Raw genomic sequence first — 21,430 nt, 5'->3', positions numbered from 1 at the left:
GCAGAGTATTGCGCGGTGTTTTGCAGAGTATTGCGCGGGTGTTTTGCAGAGTATTGCGCGGGTGTTTTGCAGAGTATTGCGCGGGGGTATTGCAGAGTAATGCGCGGGTGTTTTGCAGAGTATTGCGCGGGTGTTTTGCAGAGTATTGCGCGGGGGTATTGCAGAGTATTGCGCGGGTGTTTTGCAGAGTATTGCGCGGGTGTTTTGCAGAGTATTGCGCGGGTGTTTTGCAGAGTATTGCGCGGGTGTTTTGCAGAGTATTGCGCGGGTGTTTGCAGAGTATTGCGCGGGTGTGTTTTGCAGAGTATTGCGCGGGTGTTTTGCAGAGTATTGCGCGGGTGTTTTGCAGAGTATTGCGCGGGGGTATTGCAGGGAAGGCAGAGCATTGCAGAGTATTGCGCAGGGAAGGCAGAGTATTGCAGGGGTTAATGCAGGGATGGCTGAGCAGGGATGGATGGATCTGTGACTGCAATAGTCACAGATCCATCCCACACTGCTGCTGCCATCCGCGCTCTCCTCTCACACTGTACCGATCGGTACAGCGAGAGGAGGGAGGAACCGGCGTCATCAAATGACGCCGGTTTGTTTACCTGTGGTCGCGCCGTCATTGGACGGCGCGATCACATGGTAAAAGACCGGCGTTGCCGGTCAGTTACCGTGATCTGTGTAGCGCCGGGTCTCATAGACCCGGCGCGCACAGAATTTTCTGTGTGCGCGCCCGAGGCGGCGCGCATTACTGCTTCTGGTGGGCGCCGTTTCAGAACGGCGACCCCCAGTTAAGCAACCACCTTGCCGCCGTTTGTAGACGGCGGCTGGTGGTTAAGTGGTTAAGGGAAACCCCGTGCCAAAATAAAAAAAATGGTGTGGGGGTCCCCCCAAAATCCATACCAGGCCCTTCATGTCAGATCCCGGCCCCCCCCCACCATGTGAATGGGTATCGGAATACATTATACCCCTACTTATTCACCAAAAAAGTGTCAAAAAAATAAATAAAAATGACAAGAGACAGTTTTTGAAAATTCCTTTAGTAAAAAATAAAAAAGTGTCCCACAATGTCCATCTATGTTTAATCACAGCATATGACGGACCAAAAAAAAATATTGGAAAACCTCGATGGGCCGCCTGCAGCCTTTTTGCGATGACAGCTCTTAAATAACTACGTTTCGACAGAGGGGGGGGGGGGGGTCAGCCATTCACGTCAACGGATGGCCCTGCCCTTGCAAAAAGGCTGCAGTCGCGGGGACGCCTTCCACGAGGCAGAGTTTTTCCGTTTTTCTTTTCTCTGGGACTGTTGGGGCTGTGATTGAATATGGATTTACATAGCAGGACATTTTTTTTTCTTTTTTTTATAAATTGTCTAAAACTGTCTCCTGTCATTTTTACATTTTTGGCACTTTTTATGGTGAATGAGTAGGGGTACAATGTACCCGATACTGCATACCCATTCACATAGGGAGGGCCGGGATCCAGATTCCGATAGGCCCCCACAACCCTCCGGCAAGGGTTGTGGGGATGAGGCCCTTCTCCCTATCAACATGGGGACAAGGTGCTTTGAGGGGGACCACATGTTAAAGCGGTTGTATACCTGCAAAAGTTTTTTTTTTTTACACCTGAAAGGCAAAAGGCATAATGAGCTAGTATGCACCGCATACTAGCTCATTATGAAATACTTACCTTGGAACGAGGTGTGGAAAACTTACCTGGTCCACGCCGAGCGAGATGTCATCTTGACTCGGCGTGTCTTCCGGGTGACGCCGCTCCAGCGCTATGTGCATGCACACAGGAGACTTGATTCCGGCAAGGTCCAGCGGCTGCCGGCCCTTTAGCCGAGGATCCCCGCTGCGCATGCGCTGCTGCAATCAACGGAGCATTGCGAGGGGAATATCTCCTAAATCGTACAAGTTTAGGAGATATTCTTTATACCTACAGGTAAGCCTTATTATAGGCTTACCTGTAGGTAAAAGTGGTAGTAAAGAGTTTACTACCACTTTAAGGGCATATGGCCTGGTATTGTTCAGGAAATCAGGGGGTGCTCTCTCATCCACCCCCCTTTTCCTGCAGCCTGCCAGGTTGCGCGCACAGATAAGGGTCTGGTATGGATTTTGGGGGAACCCCCACGCCATTTTTTTTATTTTGTAGTAGGGTTCCTGAAGCCATAAAGAATTGATTGGTTTGAGCAACAGCTTGTCAACATAAGCAACTTCCTTACTGAATTTGTTTCCACAGTATCTCATTTGCTCTTCAATGCTGAGGATATGTTTTAATTATTATACCTTACATGCTTCTCTGTTATTTTAGCTTTACTCTTTCATTATACTATCCTGTGTGTTCTCCCTTATTATATCTGATATTCATACTTCTTACTTTTGCAATGCCATAACCTTAGAACTTGAGTCATCTCTGATTTATGTGGGCATCCATGTGTGTCTTTCTATGTCAGATTTTCCTTTATAAGGCTAGATTAGAGGTGTTCAACCTCTGTCAGCTCATAAGACACATTTACATAAAACATGTCTATGCACAACCACATTATAGTACTTTAAGTTATAGATGCACCAAGCTACAGCCACAACATATTTAATTAATAGCACTCTAATGCATAGTGAAATAAATGTAATCTTCCTAAAAAGCTGCACGAAGCCAAAAGAAAAAAAATTCACATTTATGGAAGAAACATATTTATATAGAGTATACTGCATACTGTACACACACAATATTTTATTGCGTTATAAACACACACACTGTATCATAGTTCACATTGGTTCAAGGAGTATATTTTAATAATGATCACTTCATGACGTGAGTTACATTGACACCCTGAGCAAACCTACTCCCCTTTGGAACAAGTAGGCACGTGACTGTGAGCTCTTTTATAGCATCGCCAGTTCAGGTTTGTTACATGCAAGTTTTTTTCATTGTATCAAAATGCCCCTGAGAAGCAATCCACTCGTGAAAAATAGCACTCAAATGACATGTTTTATTAATACTGTTAAGCATATTAAACAGAACCAGTCACAGATTGCCTTACGCACGAACCTGAGTATTCAAGCTTACATTTTTATCTTGGGATAGGTGTATTTATGTGTGATTTCTATCTGTCTTCTACATTGTAATTGAGCTTTGTTTATTTCCTCTTAAAGGAAAGTCGCCCCCAAAGTCGTGCAAGAACCTTTTTCTAAGTCTGAGTGACTTGCGTCGCTCCTGATAGAATGGTTCTATTGAATAGAGCGGAGTACGACTTGTCAGGCAGCTGAGTCGCCTGATGAGTCGCCCCTGTGTGAACTGGCTCTAAAACAACCTACTCAGTTTATACAAAAATGTTTTGCCTTTCATTTCTATTTTAGATATATATACCTATAAAAAAAAATTATAAATACTTTTTTTCCTCTTTTTTAGAAGTGATCACATTCCCTCTGTTCTCAGCTGCGTGAGAGCTGGTGGAGGACACGCAACAGCACACTAAGCCTCCCAGTGAATAGCTGTGCAGCAGGGGAGTGTCAGAACTAATCTGATCATTGGAGTATAGTACACTGAGTTCCCAGCATAGCTAGATAACTGACCATGGTGTGTTCTCCTGCTTAGTGGGGTCAGTTTTTAATAGGCAAGCAGGGGGACTGGCAGGAACACCAGGGATTTCACATAAAGGAAGCAATACAAAGAAAACAGGATACTTTCTCATACAAGTACATGATACAGCATGCACAGATCCGGAATATGAAGTGTTGAGATAACTTTAACACTTTAAGTTAGGAGGTAAGAGGACACCTGACATTTGCTGGCTTGTAACCTGTCAGACCTCACATAATGTCAGTAAACATAAGAATTTACATAACAGCACCAAATTCCAGAGTCCTTTAGTTGCTTTATTTACAGTCGTATTTGCCTCTGCTATTTAATATTGTTTTGCATCCAAGTTTTGAGACAGTGTATTTGGTCAAAGAGTTGTCAGGGCAGCTACTGGCAGGATTTAGGAGATCTCTCACTCCATGATTCAAGGTAAATATTCATACTTAGGCTAATACAATGAAGCTATACAAGGCTAATTTAAGTCTTTCATAAGAAAGACTACACATTTGAGGCTGAATACTTGGATACACCCATTCATGGCTGGTTCTTTATAATACAATTCTATACAATATATCTCCTCTGCTTAGTTACTGATTATGTCATGTGTATAACGATATGTGTAATTGGCTATTTCAAGGTCACAAAAGCCCTGGCTGCATTGTGCTGCAGCCAGAGGACCACCCTTGCCCCACATCCCACTGCTTGTAGGGTTCAGAGAACCAGTGGTGTCCACTTGCACTTGTCTGTTTGGCATTGCACACGTTAAAACATCTGAATAAAATGTATTCTTATGAGGACCCCTTCAGACGGGGGATCAGATCCTTGCTCTGATCTGAGTCACTGTCTGTTGCATGTGAATCCACCTCGGAGATGCATGTAGGCAGCACAATGGATGCGCACACAGAGGTTGTATGGACACAATTGAAGTCAATATTGAATAACCTGAGCACGTCTCAAAAAAAAGAAAAACTGTACAAACATTTGGATGAAAATTCTTATCTGTACATTTGATTAATTGAATTCAATGACATATAGGTGGATTCAGAGAGAGTTAGGCCGGCGTATCAGTAGATACGCCGACCTAACTCGGAATCTGCACCGTCCTAAGTTTAAGTGTATTCTCAAACTGAGATACACTTAAACCTATCGAAGATGCGACAGCCTGCGCAGTCGTATCTTAGGGTGCAATATTTAGGCTGGCCGCTAGGTGGCGCTTCCATTGAGTTCGGCGTAACATATGTAAATAACTAGATACGCCTATTCACGAACGTACGTGCGCCCGTCGCAGTAAAGATACGCCGTTTACGCAAGACATTTTTAGGCGTAAAGTTATTCCATCAAATAGCTGGACTAGTCAATGTTAAGTATGGCCGTCGTTCCCGCATCGAAATATGAAAAATTTACGTTGTTTGGGTAAGTCGTCCGTGAATAGGGCTGGACGTAATTTACGTCTACGTCGAAACCAATACGTCCTTGCGGCGTACTTTGGAGCAATGCACACTGGGATATGTACACGGACGACGCATGCGTCGTTCGTTAAAAACGTCAATCACGTCGGGTCACAGTTAATATACATAAAACACACCCCCCACATCCTCATTTGAATTAGGTGGGCTTACGCCGGCCTATTCACGCTACGCCGCCGTAACTTAGGAGGCAAGTACTTTGTGAATACAGTACTTGCCTCTCTGACTTACGGCGGCGTAGTTTTAATACGATACGCTACGCCGCCGCAAAGATGCGCACCCCTACCTGAATCCAGCTAATAGAGTGTCTCTTCTGCAATAAAAAGCCTGTGTGCTCACAGTTTCTGAAAATGTATGTTTAGTTCCATTTTTAAACCCAACTCTAGGATTTTAGCAACCCCCAGCTGCACCTCCTACTCCTCTCTAACTAACCACTGGTATGAAAAAAAAAATATCCAAATGCCCATTTCACTTACCCAAAGCCGTGTTCAAATGATAATTCTGTCTTCCTCAGGTGTCTACATCACAGCCTGCGTGATGTGGACACCTCTTGGTGGAAGTGACACTTCCAGTTGCCAGGTGTTCTCATAGGCTCCAGAGGCAGGGGAACTTATAGGGTCAGTGGGGAGAGCAGTGCCCATAGAAGATAACCAGCAGGGAGAAATTTCTGGCCCCCGGGGCATAAAACTAACTTGCCTCATAGAATAAACTGTGATGCATTACACTGCAGGTTGGCTTGAAAAGAGGTGCTTGGAATCAAGGAGGAGTAAGTAACCTGACACACAATGCGCTCCTTAAATTTCATTTTTGTCAGGAGTTGGGCTTTAAGAATCATAGGCCTTTGTTTATTACAAATCATACAACCCCCTTATTTATTACAAAATATAAAGTTATACAAGTGTTTTCAGTCCCTGGTAGGAAAACAAAAGCTTTCAATTTGCGCTGTTTGTATATGCACACCTCACATGTTGTTTTAGATATTTTCTAAACAAAACGATTATGTGTTAGCGATGGAGTTGCACGTTGTCTTTCCTCTGGCAGGGTGCTGGCAAAAAAAGTAAACGGAATTGTTGACAGCATGGTTCAAGACCACTGAAAATGTTGCAATCCTACACGATTAGACATGCATTGTGAAGGAAATGTTAGAGACTGTGACTCTCATTAACACTGCAAAGGAAACTTGGTACTGAGAGTGTTAGTTACAGTAATTCAAGATGTTTCTAGGAAAGCAATAGCTTCTTTTCACCTTGTACAATTAATAACAGGAGTTTTCAGTTACACGTCCCTGCAATTGTCCTGCATTGACACAAAGCATAAATGCCTCTCAGGCAAGAACACAATCGCTATGTTCTAGTATCTATACGGGTGCAATCCGCAGACAGAATGCAAGGAGGCTGTTGTGAGGCAGAACTCTATAATACACCATCACATTGTTCATAGTGAAATAATCCCTCTCGATTATAATACAGGGAAGATGAATTGGACACTGATTGCATTATTTTAAGCACTGTTTGTTTTCCTTTGCAATGACTGTTATTAGGAAAAACAAGTAAATAATAGCATAAACTATTTTACTGATATAAACATTCGCACACAGAGCAAAGCATTAACATCAAAAACACACATCAAGTTGCATTACATGTTTACTTTAATTGTACAGGGATTAGGAAAATATTTGTGCTGGGTCTTAGAGTAGGCAAATATTGGATATTGCTATTAAATTATGTATTTGAAGAGGAGCTTAAAACTAAGATCCCTTTGCCACTTCAAAATAATAAATGTTGCATTTGCTTTTTAATCATCTAACTCTGCTGCTTTAGTCATTGACCGGGGATAGGGGAAGCTAAATAAGAAAATGCTCTGTCAGCTGAGCTGTCTCTTCTCTATTTTTCAGCACAAATTGAAGTGATACCATGCAAAATTTGTGGAGATAAATCTTCAGGAATTCACTACGGTGTCATCACTTGTGAAGGCTGTAAGGTAAGAGGAGAAGCTGGAGAAGGAATCATAGATGGATAGTAATGAAAAGTATTATTTGCTACTACCTTTACTGTTTCTTATAATAATAATTGTCATAATCATCACATACGATCATGTTTATAAAAAGAAAAGTAATATGAATTAAAGAGAAGCTATCTTCATGTTAAACCTACCTCAATGATTGCAGGCTTGAAAGACAGGCAGCAAGAACTGCCTGTACATACTTTCAAATACTTTGCCATGCCCTAGAAACCCCCCAAAGCTTGCTGCATTTTATTTAGCAAATGTGATGTTTAGCTTTAGAAGGTAAGTTGAGGCCCCTTGCCCCACCCCCCCCCCCCCCCATGCCTCAGAGTTAGTCAGGCACTATCATGGCCTCACTGACCAAACAGGATTGTGGACCAAGAGGAGGTTTGCTAGGCCTTCAGGAAATGAAGGGCCCTCAACACATATAAAATGAGTGCTTATGTATATTTATTGTTATGTTGAGAAAGAAAATACTTTATTGTATTCTTTTATTCAAGTGGTGTACTGATATAATTTGTTTTGGCTGTTTATTACATTTACATTCATTAGCGCTGTAAAGACCTTCATAGGTTTCCTGTCACTGCATGTCCAGATAGAAAGTAGGGGGAAATCTCCGGAACAGAACACAGAAGGCAATAACAACCTTACAGAGGTCCAGCTGAAGCCAAGAAAAAAAATTGCTGTAGTTGAGAATTAAAATGGATATAATTTCCAGAATACTTACATCTGCTTCAACAGTTCAATACATACATACCTTTGCTTCAACAGTCAAATGCCTGTGAGGTCCCTCTATGGTTTAAGCATCTTCTCACCCTCTTCTTCTGTGTGCCAGTGTTTGGTAATCGTGTTTTTCTGGTGCAGGATGACCTTACTCCTGTACATGCACAGGAGTGCAGTCAGTTTGGTACATGTCAAAGCTGTGCATGCACAGCTCAGTGTGCATTCCACAGAAGAATGTCAGGGGGCAGGTAGGTTTATTGTGTTGCAAAAGAGATTGTCTCTTCTGCAATAACAAAACCTGCCTGCTCCCAGTGTTTTCTTTTTAAGACTCTTGTTTATCTATTCACATAGAGCTGCCCAATTGTAGGTGACCAGATTTGATCTGTTCAATTTTCAGATCAAGCAGACACAATAGACATACATAGCGATATAGTCCCACTACAAATACTACAAACACCCCATACTTAATATCAGTTGGCCTTGAAAGTCAGATGCTTGACTGGTTAAAACACCTTTCAAAGCCATCTTCAGGTAGCTTTAGTAGACAGTTACATGGCTTCTTCAATATAAGAGCTCTTATGCAGGATATCTGCTGCCACACTGGTAATTCTGCTTTTGGTATTACTGAGAGACAACTGTCACTTTACCTAGGTATAATGGGCAGTTGCACCTAGGGGAACTGTCCCTCCATGATACCAGTTGAAAAATTGCCAGTTTGAGTGGCAGCTGTTTATCTTGTATAAAGGCTTTCAGATCAGCAGTAATTGAGCTCATCTTGTTTGTTCGGCAAGCAAGGGAGCAACTCCTTTGGAGACGGTGGGTGGACTTTTTGCAATGCTGTCCCTAGTTAGTTTTGTCCAAGGACAGAATCTCAAATGTGACACCAGCCTTAGGAGCAAAACATTAGCTTGCTTTGAGCCTCCGAGTACAGAAATGACCACCTTTAGAATACAGTAAAGGGTAGGAGTGGATTTGTTCAGATGCATATTAATGCTAGCACATCATAAATGTGTCATCATTATGTTACTACTTTTTTTCACTGAGGAGGAGGGGGGTCGTGGTTACATGTAATTCTGCTGTAGACATCCTCTGCTTCATCAACAGTGGGCAGACTGAAGCTTCTACAAGAATAGCAGACAGGCCACAGGAAAAGAATACATTCTCAAATGATATAAGAAAATCCAATATGCAAATATGAAATGTGATTAGTTTGGGTCATTTACCTATATATGAAGTAAGATGATGAGCACAGGCAAAATAGGATTTAACCCTTAGATTATAACAAGTTGACTAGACTAGATCATTACTATGTGTTATATTCTACTGCTGTAATTGGTCATTATAGTAAAAATCCCATGCATCATGTTTATACAATGTTGCCCATATGACCCAGCAACAATCACTTCTTTCTCTCACGAATGCTTATTATTGCTTACACCTTAAGCCCACCCTTCTTTATTATCTTAAGGGAAGCTCAAATCAGCCACCCTCTTGCAATAATCAGCAAGGTGACCTTGCTATCACTAACTAGAATTTTTGAAAGTAATAAGTGCAATTTTTTCACGTAGAGACATTAAACACGATGGAAAGATTCTTTGAGTCTGCCACTGATTAGCATTCATCCCCTTTTCTTGACAAATTGTGCATGCACCAGTCTTTAAAATAATTCTGTCATGTATAAACCACGGAGGTTGTCACTGCTAAGCTTTCCTGAAATGCTAGTTTATTGGCCATTTCCTTACTCTCTGGAAACTTTGAATCGCTGACAGTGCAAGAATGCACTTAAGGGCTTCCCTGTCTGTATACTTGTCCAGGACAGTGTTTGAAAGTATTTTAGTGGGTCAGCAAAAGCAGCCAAGCAACTAGCATTTGTAGAAGGGCAGACAATTTGTGAAAATTTACCAGATGGGAACCAAAACTGGAAAACCTCCCTCCCTTATTGCAAAACTAACAAAAAAATCTCTGGATTTAAACTGTAAAGTGGTAGTAAAGTCTACTACCACTTTTACCTACAGGTAAGCCTATAATAAGGCGTATCTGTAGGTATAAAGAATATCTCATAAACCTGTACGGTTTTCAGGAGATATTCCCCTCGCAATGCCCTGCTGATTGCAGCGATGCATGCGCAGCAAGGATCCTCGGCTAAAAGGTCGGCAGCCGCCGGACCTTGCCGGAATGAAGTCTCGCGGGAGTGACGACATCGCCGCTCCAGCCAATCACAGCACCGGAAGACACCCTGAGGCAAGATGACATCTCGCTTCGGCATGGACCAGGTAAGTTCTCTACACCTCGTTCCAAGGTAAGTATTTCATAATGAGCTAGTATGTGGTGCATACTAGCTCATTATGCATTTTGCCTTTCAGGTGTAAAAAATAAATAAATAAAATTATTGAGTATACAACCACTTTAAGAAGTGATCTCGGGGCCAACAAATCAGTGTGTGTGGGGGGGGGGAGGGTTGCAGGCACTACTACTGTACCTTTCCCAAGAACAACTGGGTTAGCAGGGACACTAGGTGTAGCAGGGGCTGCATGTGATTTGTACACTGTACAGAATGGAAAGTCTTTGAAAATAAAGCATTTGTTATTTAAACCCAAAGAAGAAGAATCACAACAGCATGTTTACTGGATTGGCGAGAAAGAGGTTAAGGGGTCCAGATTAGGAAGTGATGTGACCAGAGTACCCTGTGTTTGTTCTTCACCCTTCTCCCTTCATTCCACTGGGAGGAGATGAAGGCTACCATGGCAAATAATGGAAGACTGAGTTTCCCTGGGGCATTAAACAGGCTGGTGACCATAAACTTGGACTCACTGGTAATGTTGAAATGACAGGATTACAACTTCTGCCATATGTTGTAGAGGAACTGTTATATAATAATCTGAGTAATAATTCAATAAAGGAGATCATGGGGTTGCATTGAGAGAGTCAATGCTGTCTTCAGTAAAGCATGGTGGGGGTCTGACAGACATGTTGTACAAGGGCCCATGATTTGTAATGGCAGTCTTAAGTGATCTGCCGAATTTCTTGTTTCTAAGACCCCTTTCACACTGAGCTGCCCATAGCGTTGGCGGTAAAACGCCACTATTTTTACCGGCGAAGCTATATGGACAGATTTGCGGCGCATTTTGGCCGCTAGCGGGACAGTTTTAACCCCTGTTAGCGTCCGAGAAAGGGTTAAAACCTGCCCGCAATGCGCTGCTCATGCAGCGCATTGTGGACGATATAGCCGTGCTATCTTATTGATTTCAATGGGCAGCAGCGGTGGAAGAGCAGTAAAAACACTGCTCCTTCACTGCTCCAAAGATGCGGCTAGCAGGACTTTTTTTTACCGTCCTGCTAGCACACTGCTCCAGTGTGAAAGCCCTCTGGCTTTCACACTGGAGACAATGGAGCAGCTGTTTGAGGGCGGATTTCAGAGCGCAATCTTTAACGCTATAGCGCCTGCAAGACGCCCTCAGTGTGAAAGGGATCTTAAATGTGTTTGTGGTATAAAGCTTATAAACTTTCAGTTTGATGTTTAGATTATTTCTCACTAGACTGCAATCTAATATATGTTAGCAACTGGAAAATGAGTCGCTCATAAAGCATTATTACTATTTTTAAATATAGCCACAGGTATCAGTCCTTTGATTATTTGCTTATCCAAAGGTGTCAAGTAACTGTGACATCATGCCTACAAAACCTCTAAATAAAAAGAGCTACTTTCCTATTAAATAGCAACAAAATCAATTGATTTAGCAAGATTAAAGATTTTGAAAGATTAAAGGCAAATGGCTATGTGATAGAAGTATACACAACATTCTGGAAAATTGCTTCTTAGTAGGAATGAGGTAAAGATAAGTGAAGGAATTACTTAAAAAGAAATTTGCAAATTACAATTTATTAATACTGTGCATGTGTATAATATTGGACATTTGTTTTAGAAGTGACAGTAAAATAAAAATGTGTTCAATAGCATTTGTTTTTTAAGGGCCAGTTTACGCCTTGTTTACAATTGGCTCAGTTCATACCTGTGCGGTGTGGTGGTGTGCACTGAAAAAAGTTTGACATGCAGTACTTTATAAGCTCAGCATGGCGCAACGCAATCCACAACATCGCAATGCACTGCGGCCACACACCAACAGCTGCATTATAACATAGCTGAATGGGCCTTAACATATCAGAATGTAAAATAATGTATATGGGGATGCATGTGCACTGTAACCGTGATGAGCATAAAATAACAGAATCAACCAGGTGCTTACCACACTGTTTACTAAATGTTGAGCTCTCTGTTACACTTTTGAACACACTAGCAGTGTGTACCTGTGTCATGTTTGCGCCCTGCACCTAAACAAATATACTATACCGCCAGACCTGGACCTCCAGTTTTAACTTTGATCAGGGCTGTAGCACTTTCATTGCACTGCCTAAAAAGTATGCTCTCTTCCACTATAAAAACTGGTGTGTGCTAAAAAAGGGCTGTTACCTTAGAACTTGTCCCTGTTAGCTATTGCATTAAAAAAAAAAATCCTATCAATTCTCTTGACACAAAGAAATCTGTCATTCCTACTGACAATATCGGCACATTTCAAGATACATCAGTCACCAATGCTACAGACTATGCCTTAAACTCAGATAAGCCCTTCCTCTTTTTTCCATCTCCTCCAAGTACTTTCCTCCCATACACCAGGTATCTTACTATTGTGCAAAAACTCTAACCTCGCCCTACATTCCTCCAAAGACCCCCTGCCTATAATGATAAACCCATATTCGTTTTCCCACATTCTCTTAGCCCACCATGGTCTAACCTATGTATGAGGGGAATGTACTTTATCTCTCAAGGCAAATATATACACATTTTTGGTACCATTTTTGGTTTCTGTAATAACAGTTTTGTCCCATACTCCTACTACATCTCTTCAGTGTAAATATTTCACGGTCCGCCCATGATCTGATCTCTATGTCTCCAGGCAGTCACTAGTCTATTAAAGACTCTTTATTAATGACTAATTACTCAGTGACCTTCCCTTCTGCTTCAGCCCTGAAAGAATACTTTACTCTAAACTAATTTAGACACCCACAAACTACTGGATCCACTTCAATCGGGTTTACGCCCTGGTCACGGGACAGAAACAGCGCTTCTCAAAATATGGGATGACGCTCTTGAAGCAGCAGACGAAGGAGAATCTTGTCTTCTAGTACTGTTGGACCTAAGCACAACTTTTGATACAGTAGACCACAAATTACTGCTGACGCGCCTAGCTGAAGTAGCTAGAGTCGCAGACTCGGATTTACCCTGGTTCTCCTCCTTTTTGGAAAACCGATCTCAAATAGTGAAACTAGGTCCTTTCACTTCTGAAAAACGCACAGTGTCATGCAGAGTCCCTCAGGGATCCCCCTTGTCGCCTGTACTATTCAATATCTATCTCCGCCCTCTCCTCGAAATCATCAGTAACTAGAAGTTACTCTACCATTCCTACGCGGATGATACCCAACTCTACTTTCGCATCAGCAACAAAAAGGATCATTATCTCGGACTAGAGAAATGCCTTACTTTGATAGAAAATTGGATGACAGAGAGTTACCTTAAACTCAATGGCTCAAAAACTGAACTTCTTCTGTTCCACGCCAACCGTAAGAGACTTCCCACAACAACATGGACACCCCCACCCATTCTGGGACAAACCATCGTCCCAAGCACCAAAGTCAAAAGTCTTGGAGTCACTTTTGACTCCAACATGACAATGGATGCACAAATAAGTTCAGTAGTCAGCGGTTCCCACCATCTGCTGCGCATGCTACGTAGACTCGTTCCCTTTATCCTGAAAGAGGACACAGCAGTCGTGGTGGGAACGTTAATCAACTCCAGACTCGACTATGCAAATGCCCTTCCCAAAGTACCAAATCGCTCGTCTACAAGTTGTTCAAAATACGGCGGCATGACTTGTGACTGGAAAAAAACCCTGGGAATCAATCTCGCCCTCCCTAAGATCCCTTCACTGGTTGCCAGTAAAAGACAGAATTACGTTTAAGACACTTTGTCCGACGCATAAGTGTGTTCAAGGAAGTGCCCCCCAATATCTATGTGAAAAATTAGAATGTCACAATCCCAATCGCGTTCTCCACTCCACTAACCAAAAACTACTCCAGATACCCAAGGCCAGATAAAAGTCCAAAGGAGAACGAAGATTTGCAGTCCAAGGACCTAGACTGTGGAACGCTCTACCAACCAGCATCCGAACGGAAGTGAATCACCAGGCCTTCAGGAAAAAACTCAAAACCCATCTATTCTGAAGGCTAAATAGAGTAGGGAATAGATACCAAGCGCCCTGAGGCGATTCAGTTCGCATGTGTTGCGCTATATAAGTTTTTCACTCACTTACTCACTAAACTCTGGTCTTTTAATCCAGGAGGCAACACCAATTAATCTCTCAACTTGAAGCACACTGTAAAGCTCTCCAAATCTAATTCAAACAGTTCCTGAACAGACATTGCTTAATAATACCAAATGAGAATTGGACTTGGCACTTGGTCTCAACATGCACAAAAGTAAATTTGGTGGTCCAAACATAAATACTAGCTGAAAGGGAACAAAGCGGACAGCTAAATGTCTTTGCCAACCCATTTGTCCTATAAACCGATACAACTTAAGACATCAGACATCTTCCAAACTAGCAAATTTTTTCAACAAAACATGTCAGCCATCTGATCAAAACGGCAACCTTTCAATGCCCACAAAGCTAACCACCTAATCAAACACATATCCCTATCGGATAGTCCCTCCTTTTTTCTTGTTTACAAACATTTTTATTAGGGTATGTAAGCACTTACAAAAATCTAATGTGCATAGAGAGTACTGTATATACAGATTTTTTTTTCCAAACAAAAGGTAAGAAACAGTGTTTCAGGTAAGCATCTCTCTTCTTAGTATTTCAATAAAAATAAATCTTAACCTTACCAGAAACAACAAAGTGTGTATAGAACAAGACAATATTACATCTTCTGCATATAAAAAAGATGGTTTGGCATTATACCGAAAACTGTGCTGTCAGATTTGTTTAGAAGGTGAAAATACTGACAGGAAGCCCATTTCCCCCCAGCAGATCCAACATGGTTGGTAGATCTAGATAGGAGGAGCCTTGACCATAGTGGTAACCTAATAGGCTGGCCAAGAATCCCATTTGCGGTCAAAAATTTCCATAGAATGCATAAGAGTATGGTGTATTCTTTCCATTCGTTTAATAAACTCCAAACAAAGAAGCACCTGAGACCATGGAAATGATGGTGAGAAAGGAGGGAGATTTCAGACATCAGTGGCCCAACACCAGTAGAAATAAAGGCTTACCAGAAAGTCTGTGACTAATCCCTTTCAGGAACAGTCTAAACAGGCATAGCAGGAAATTCTGATCATTTGGGGTGTCAGGAACGAATCCGAATCTCTCCACAGATTAGATGGTAGAATCCACAGCTCCTCATAGGGTTAACCACTGCTTCCAAATGGAACTTGCATAGATGTATGTGAGCGTGTGTTTATCAAACACCATGTGGGGAAAAAGAAAGGGATTAGTCACAGGCTTTCTGGTAAGCCTTTATTTCTACTGGTGTTGGGCCACTGATGTCTGAAATCTCCCTCCTTTCTCACCTGTGGATCTCCTAATTGGACTTTCATTGTTTGCATCTTTTCATCACCTGCATTGGAAGGGGCTAATAACTCCCAGCTTTTTTTCTGTGAACTTCCAGATTTTTTCTGTGGACTCTTTTTGTTTTGCACCTCATATGCTGAATTGGTCACTTTATTTTACACTGTTTATTCATCTGTTGATATTTATAAGTAATTTATGCTCAGTGCCATAATGATTGGCACAGTGTTATAACAACCTATGTATTTATAGCTTTTGTGTATTCATATATTGAATTAAGTTTCAAAAGATTGTTACCACTTAGGCCCCATACTCACGAGCAAACATGTCTGCTGAAACTGGCCCGCAGGCCAGTTTCAGCAGACATGTTTGGTCGTGTGTGGGCGCGAGCGGGCCGAATTCCAGCAAACATTTGCCCGCCGGGCCTTTTCCCAGCAGACAAATATTCCTGGACTTGTTTTAAAACAGTCCGCTGGAATTCAGCCCGCTCGGACATGTACGGTCGTCAGTACAGACCTACCGTACATGTCCAGGCGCCCGCCGTCCCTCGCATGCGTCGAATGACTTCGACGCATGCGTGGAAGCATTTTAAAGGCGGGCCGCCCACGTCGCCGCGTCATTGTCGCGGCGACACCGCGTCATCGACGCGGCGACACCGCGGACACGCCCCGCGTATTGTTTACGCGCGGACTTCTGTACGATGGTGTGTACAACCATCGTACAGAAGCCCTCTGGCAGACATGTATGGTGGAAACGGTCCGACGGACCGCTTTCACCATACATGTTTGTCCGTGTGTACCCGGCCTTATAGATTAACATTGTTTACACCTGTTGCTTTAGATACTTATGTGGTATATGCTGTCCAGCGCTACACTGTTTTTGCACAAGTTATAGAAGGGACCTAAGGTGATGAGTAGATTAAGGAGGGAGAATAAAGGGTCAGTCAGGAACAAGAGGACATTGCGTGCATATAAGCTTAGTTTAAATTCTTGGTTATTTTTAATCTAATGCCGCGTACATACGGTCGTTTTTTTTTGTGATGGAAAAAAAAACGTAGTTTTTTAGCATGAAAAAAAACGACGTTTTTCAAACTTCATTTTCAAAAACGACGTAGCATACACACCATCGTTTTTTCCAAAAGCTCTAGCAAAGCGCGGTTACGTTCAGCACGTACGACGGCACTCTGTTCCATTCAAACTCGCGTCCTAACTTCCTTTTGAGTATGCTCGGGTTTAAAAACGTTGTTTTAAACGTCGTTTTAGCTACACACGGTCATTTTTTATGACACAAAAAACGACGTTTTGAAAAACGACATAAAAAATTGAAGCCTGCGCAACCAGGGAGTTTAATTCGGGTACAGGGCTGATGGTATAGGGCTTGAAAACCGTTAACAAATTCTAACGTTTGAAAAAAGTTTTAAAGAAGCCTGGGATTCATTCGGTGCATACACAGAGGCCATGGTGATTTCTTTGCCCTGTATTTAGCCTTTGACAATTAGAAAGCAACTACCAGAGTCCCTATATGTATGTTGAACATCAAACATAACTGAGTTTTTGATGAGTATAGCTACAACTTGCGATTGTGTCTCCTGTAGTAGAAGAACATCCGCTCCTAAGGCCCCATACACACGATAGAATCCATCCGCAGATAAATCCCAGCAAATGGGTTTCTGCGGATAGATCCTATGGTGTGTACACGCCAGCGGATCTGTTTCCGCGGAGAAATCTCCTCTGGGATGGATTTCAGCAGATCGGATATTTGCTGTGCTGCACAACAAATCCATCTGCTGAAATCCATTCCAACGGATGGATCCGCTCGTCTGTACAGACTTACCGGATCCATCCGTCCAAAGGGATTCCCCGCACGCGTCGTAATGATTTGACGCATGCGTGGAATTCCTTTTATGACAGCGTCGCGCCCGTCGCCGCGTCATAATAGCGGCGACGGCGCGACACGTCATCGCCAGAGGATTTCAGCGCGGATTTCAATGCGATGGTGTGTACACGCCATCGCATAGAAATCTTCTGAAATCCTCGAGAGGATTTATCCGCGGATACGGTCCGCTGGACCGTATCTGCGGATAAATCCTCTCGTGTGTATGGGGCCTAACAGTTTATAGGAGCGAAATAATTTTCTCAGTTTATGCTGTGAGTTAAAACCTTAACCAGTTCACACCATAGAAACGCAATCCGGATGCGTTCCAGGTGCTTTTTTGCATGCGCGTTTTTGATGCGTTCCAGTGCATTTTTGGTACGTTTTTGATGCGGTCCAGTGCTTTTTTTCGCCCCTCTTTTTTATTAACCTTAGATAAGGACAAGTGTGTTCCAGTGTGTTTTTGGTGCATTTAGGTGCGTTCCGGTGCATTTTTAAAGTGTTTTACAGCGTTCCAGTACAGTCATGTTCTATTTTTTTTCTGGAACTGGAACGCACTGGAACTGCAAGCACTGGTGTGAACTATGCCATTGAAAACCATATAACCTACTTTCCATGCGTTTTTGAGGCAGAAAAAAAACACACATAAAATGCATGCACAGTGTTTTCCATGTATTCAAATGGCTCTAGTTCACTTCATTCCAGTGCAGAAACTGAATGGAAACTGACCAGAAGCACCAGACAGCGAGAGGAAGAACCGGGGTGCGCCGAGTCAACAGCGGAGAGCGGCGAACATAGAAGGAGACCCCCGGAGAGTTGAGAAGACCCCCCGGATAGCGGAGAAGACTCGTCGGGATAGCGGAAGAAGAAGCCCCCCGCCGAAGACGCCGGAGGAAACCCGCCGGGGGATGTGGGCTTTTTTAAAAGCGACCCCCCCGGCGGTGGAAGAGAACCAGACGGCGGCCCCCACCCACCCGAAGACGTCAAAGAAGAAGCTCCCCCTGGTAAAAGAGCTAATAAAGAAGACAGGGGGAGCCTCCGGAGCAGAAAAATAAATTATTTTAAAAACCCTTGTGTGGTGTGTTTATTAACTTTGAAAATTTTCCTACAGGTGAATGGTTAGGGGTACGATGTACCCCATATCCATTCACTTAGGGTGGGGGGCCGGTATCTGGGGGCCCCCTTATTAAAGGGGGCTCCCAAAATCCGATAAGCCTCCCGCCCGCATACCCCGACAACCAACGGCCAGGGTTGTCGGGAAGGGGCCCTGTCCTCATCAACATGGGGACAGGGTGCTCTGAGGTGGGGGGGCCGCAGTGCGGCGATCGGTCCCCGGAGCTGAAGAACGGGGAGAGCCGTGTGTAAACACGGCTTCCCCGTGCTTCACTGTGGCGGCGTATCGATCGCGTCATCCCCTTTATAGGGGAGACACGATCAATGACGTCACACCTACAGCCACACCCCCCTACAGTTGTAAACACTCACAAAGTGAACCCTAACTCCTACAGCGCCCCCTCCTGTGGTTAACTCCCAAACTGCAACTGTCATTTTCACAATAAAGAATGCAATTTAAATGCATTTTTTGCTGTGAAAATGACAATGGTCCCAAAAATGTGTCAAAATTGTCCGAAGTGTCCGCCATAATGTCGCAGTCACGAAAAAAATCGCTGATCGCCGCCATTAGTAGTAAAAAAAATAAAAAAAATAAAAATGCAATAAAACTATCCCCTATTTTGTAAACGATATAAATTTTGCGCAAACCAACCGATAAACGATTATTGCGATTTTTTTTTACCAAAAATAGGTAGAAGAATACGTATCGTCCTAAACTGAGGGAAAAAAATAAATTATATATGTTTTTGGGGGATATTTATTATAGCAAAAAGTAAAAAATATTGCATTTTTTTCAAAATTGTCGCTCTATTTTTGTTTATAGCTCAAAAACTAAAAACCGCAGATGCGATCAAATACCACCAAAAGAAAGCTCTATTTGTGGGGGGAAAAGGACGCCAATTTTGTTTGGGAGCCACGTCGCACGACCGCGCAATTGTCTGTTAAAGCGACGCAGTCCCGAACTGTAAAAACACCTTGGGTCTTTAGCCAGCATATTGGTCCGGGGCTTAAGTGGTTAATGTATTAACTATCTATTGGCTCAAAACATTTATTGACCATCAGCCATTTTATAAATACTTTTATAGTCCCACTGACCAGGGGCCAATATTTACCTTTTTTTTGTTTACTTGAAAAGAGTGAAAAAGCTATCATGTTTTATTGCTGCTCTTGACCCATGGAGACAGGGACTGGCACTGGAAGACAGTGGCAATAACCTTAAAAAGTTTTTTTTTGTGCAGTCCGTGTCCCCACTAGGCTGGAGTTATAGGGTTAGCTAAATCACAAGTCTTGAGGAACAGAATTACAAATGTTTTGGGAGTTGAGACAATTTCTGTGTGCCACTATGATTCAAGGCACATTTAATAAGGATGGTAATTTCTTCAGGTCAAAAACAAAGCCCTGATCGTGGTGCTAAGCCCCTTTTCTTCATCCTACCAGTTTGATAAACCCTAGGGCCTGTATTGACAGGATTATGTCCACTTTAAATAAATGTTGCATTCCTTTACAAGTTCTGGTAGCAGGTCAAGTGCAGGTCAGAAGGAGGTCAATTGCAAGCCAAACACACCTGTAAATGAATTCTGAATGATTCCAGAAGTGCTTGAGGCTGGGTTCACACTACTACACTACTTTCATCCTACTTTGCTCTGTGTTCAATGTTTCCCTCTGAGAGCCTCTTGTAGCATCCTACACAAGTCGGTCCGACTTTGAAAATGCTCCCTGTACTACTTTTGGTCCTACATTGATCCTACTTCAGGCCCATTGAATATCATTGAAGTCGGACCAAAGTAGTATCCTGTTCATGAAAGCAGGATGGATGTAGGACCAATGTAGGATAAATGTAGGACCAATGTAGCAGAGCAAAGTAGGATGAAAGTAGTGTAGTAGTGTGAACCCAGCCTTAAACTGATGTCAAACTAATGCCATCAATACAAGCCCAAACCCCATCAACACAGGACCTTAAGGCCAGTCTGCCTGGGATTACAAGGGCTTCAAAAAAATGTACTAGCAGGCATCATATGGTATCTGTTTTTAGAATTGACTATTGATTTTAAAAAGCTACAGGTTGATAGGTTAACTTTAAATGGAGTTGCACATGAGCTCAGTGTCAGAACAACATGGTGCTTATATTTTGTATGGACAAAATATACTATTGTAGAATTGATGCAGATTATTAAGATGCTTGTTACTCATCTATCCCCATTAGGATTTGCATTTGTTTTCATTAATTCTGTTTAGATCCATTTGAAGATTACATATGAGCATCACTTGCTATGTACAGTTAGTTTCTCTGTTTTACTTTTAACAAAATCTAGGACAGGTTTTGTTCACTTGGTTTAGCCTGATTCAGAACTCTCATAATAGTTGTTTCCTCAGTGTGTCGTCTGTATTCTCTTTTTGCATCACTACCTAATTGCCGAAATCATACATTAGGGGTGCAGTACAAAACGTAGCCTTATTTACCCTTCACAAAGCTGCATGCTGTAGGCTGCTCCAGCAGAGTCATAGTAGTATCACAATAAAAGTCAATGACACACTTTTCAGAAGTAAACTCCTTTTAATGAGGGTAACATAAAGTATTAAAGCTAACAAGCAAAGCCTTTTAATTGGGGGAGAGGGAAAACAAACAGTACCACTTAAACTGATGGCGTACTAAGGAGCAATCTGTAAAATAGCTTTATAAACAAACATGAATAAGTTCAAATCTGTTATAGCCTTTATAAATGAAAGTGTGCTTGAACACCAGGCAAATACAGAACAATGTGTAATAAGCTTTAATACACCATAAGGATTTGTCAAACCTAGATTCTCGTTAGATTGTTCCCTTACTGTAAATTAATTCTTATCAAGTAGATATATATGTCATTGTTGTTGAATTTATTTCTTAATTGGTAAGTTTTAAAACCATATTTCATGATATTTCATTGGGCCAGCGGGAATAATAATTATACCATAAATAGCAACTGTAGCAGTAATGCTACATCTAGGAAGACTAAATAGAATGTAGAAGGTAAAGAAAGGTCAATACATAAAAATTAAAACTTGATTAACATAAAGAAATAAAAC

At 42.3% G+C, this 21,430-nt stretch overlaps 1 protein-coding gene across 1 annotated transcript in view; it reads left to right on the top strand.

Annotated features, from left to right (window-relative positions):
- RORB (RAR related orphan receptor B) overlaps positions 1 to 21,430 on the top strand; it is a 289,832-nt gene that overhangs the window by 220,148 nt on the left and 48,254 nt on the right. Inside the window, exon 2 of the mRNA XM_040356221.1 lies at positions 6,928 to 7,013. Within this exon, the coding sequence (XP_040212155.1) occupies positions 6,928 to 7,013 (86 nt within the window). The remainder of the gene's footprint in view (positions 1 to 6,927; positions 7,014 to 21,430) is intronic.

This window comes from Rana temporaria, chromosome 1 (genome assembly GCF_905171775.1).
Source record: "Rana temporaria chromosome 1, aRanTem1.1, whole genome shotgun sequence".
Lineage (NCBI taxonomy): Eukaryota > Metazoa > Chordata > Amphibia > Anura > Ranidae > Rana > Rana temporaria.
The sequence above is the reverse complement of the archived record's forward strand: the minus strand, read 5'-3'. Positions and strand labels throughout refer to the sequence as shown.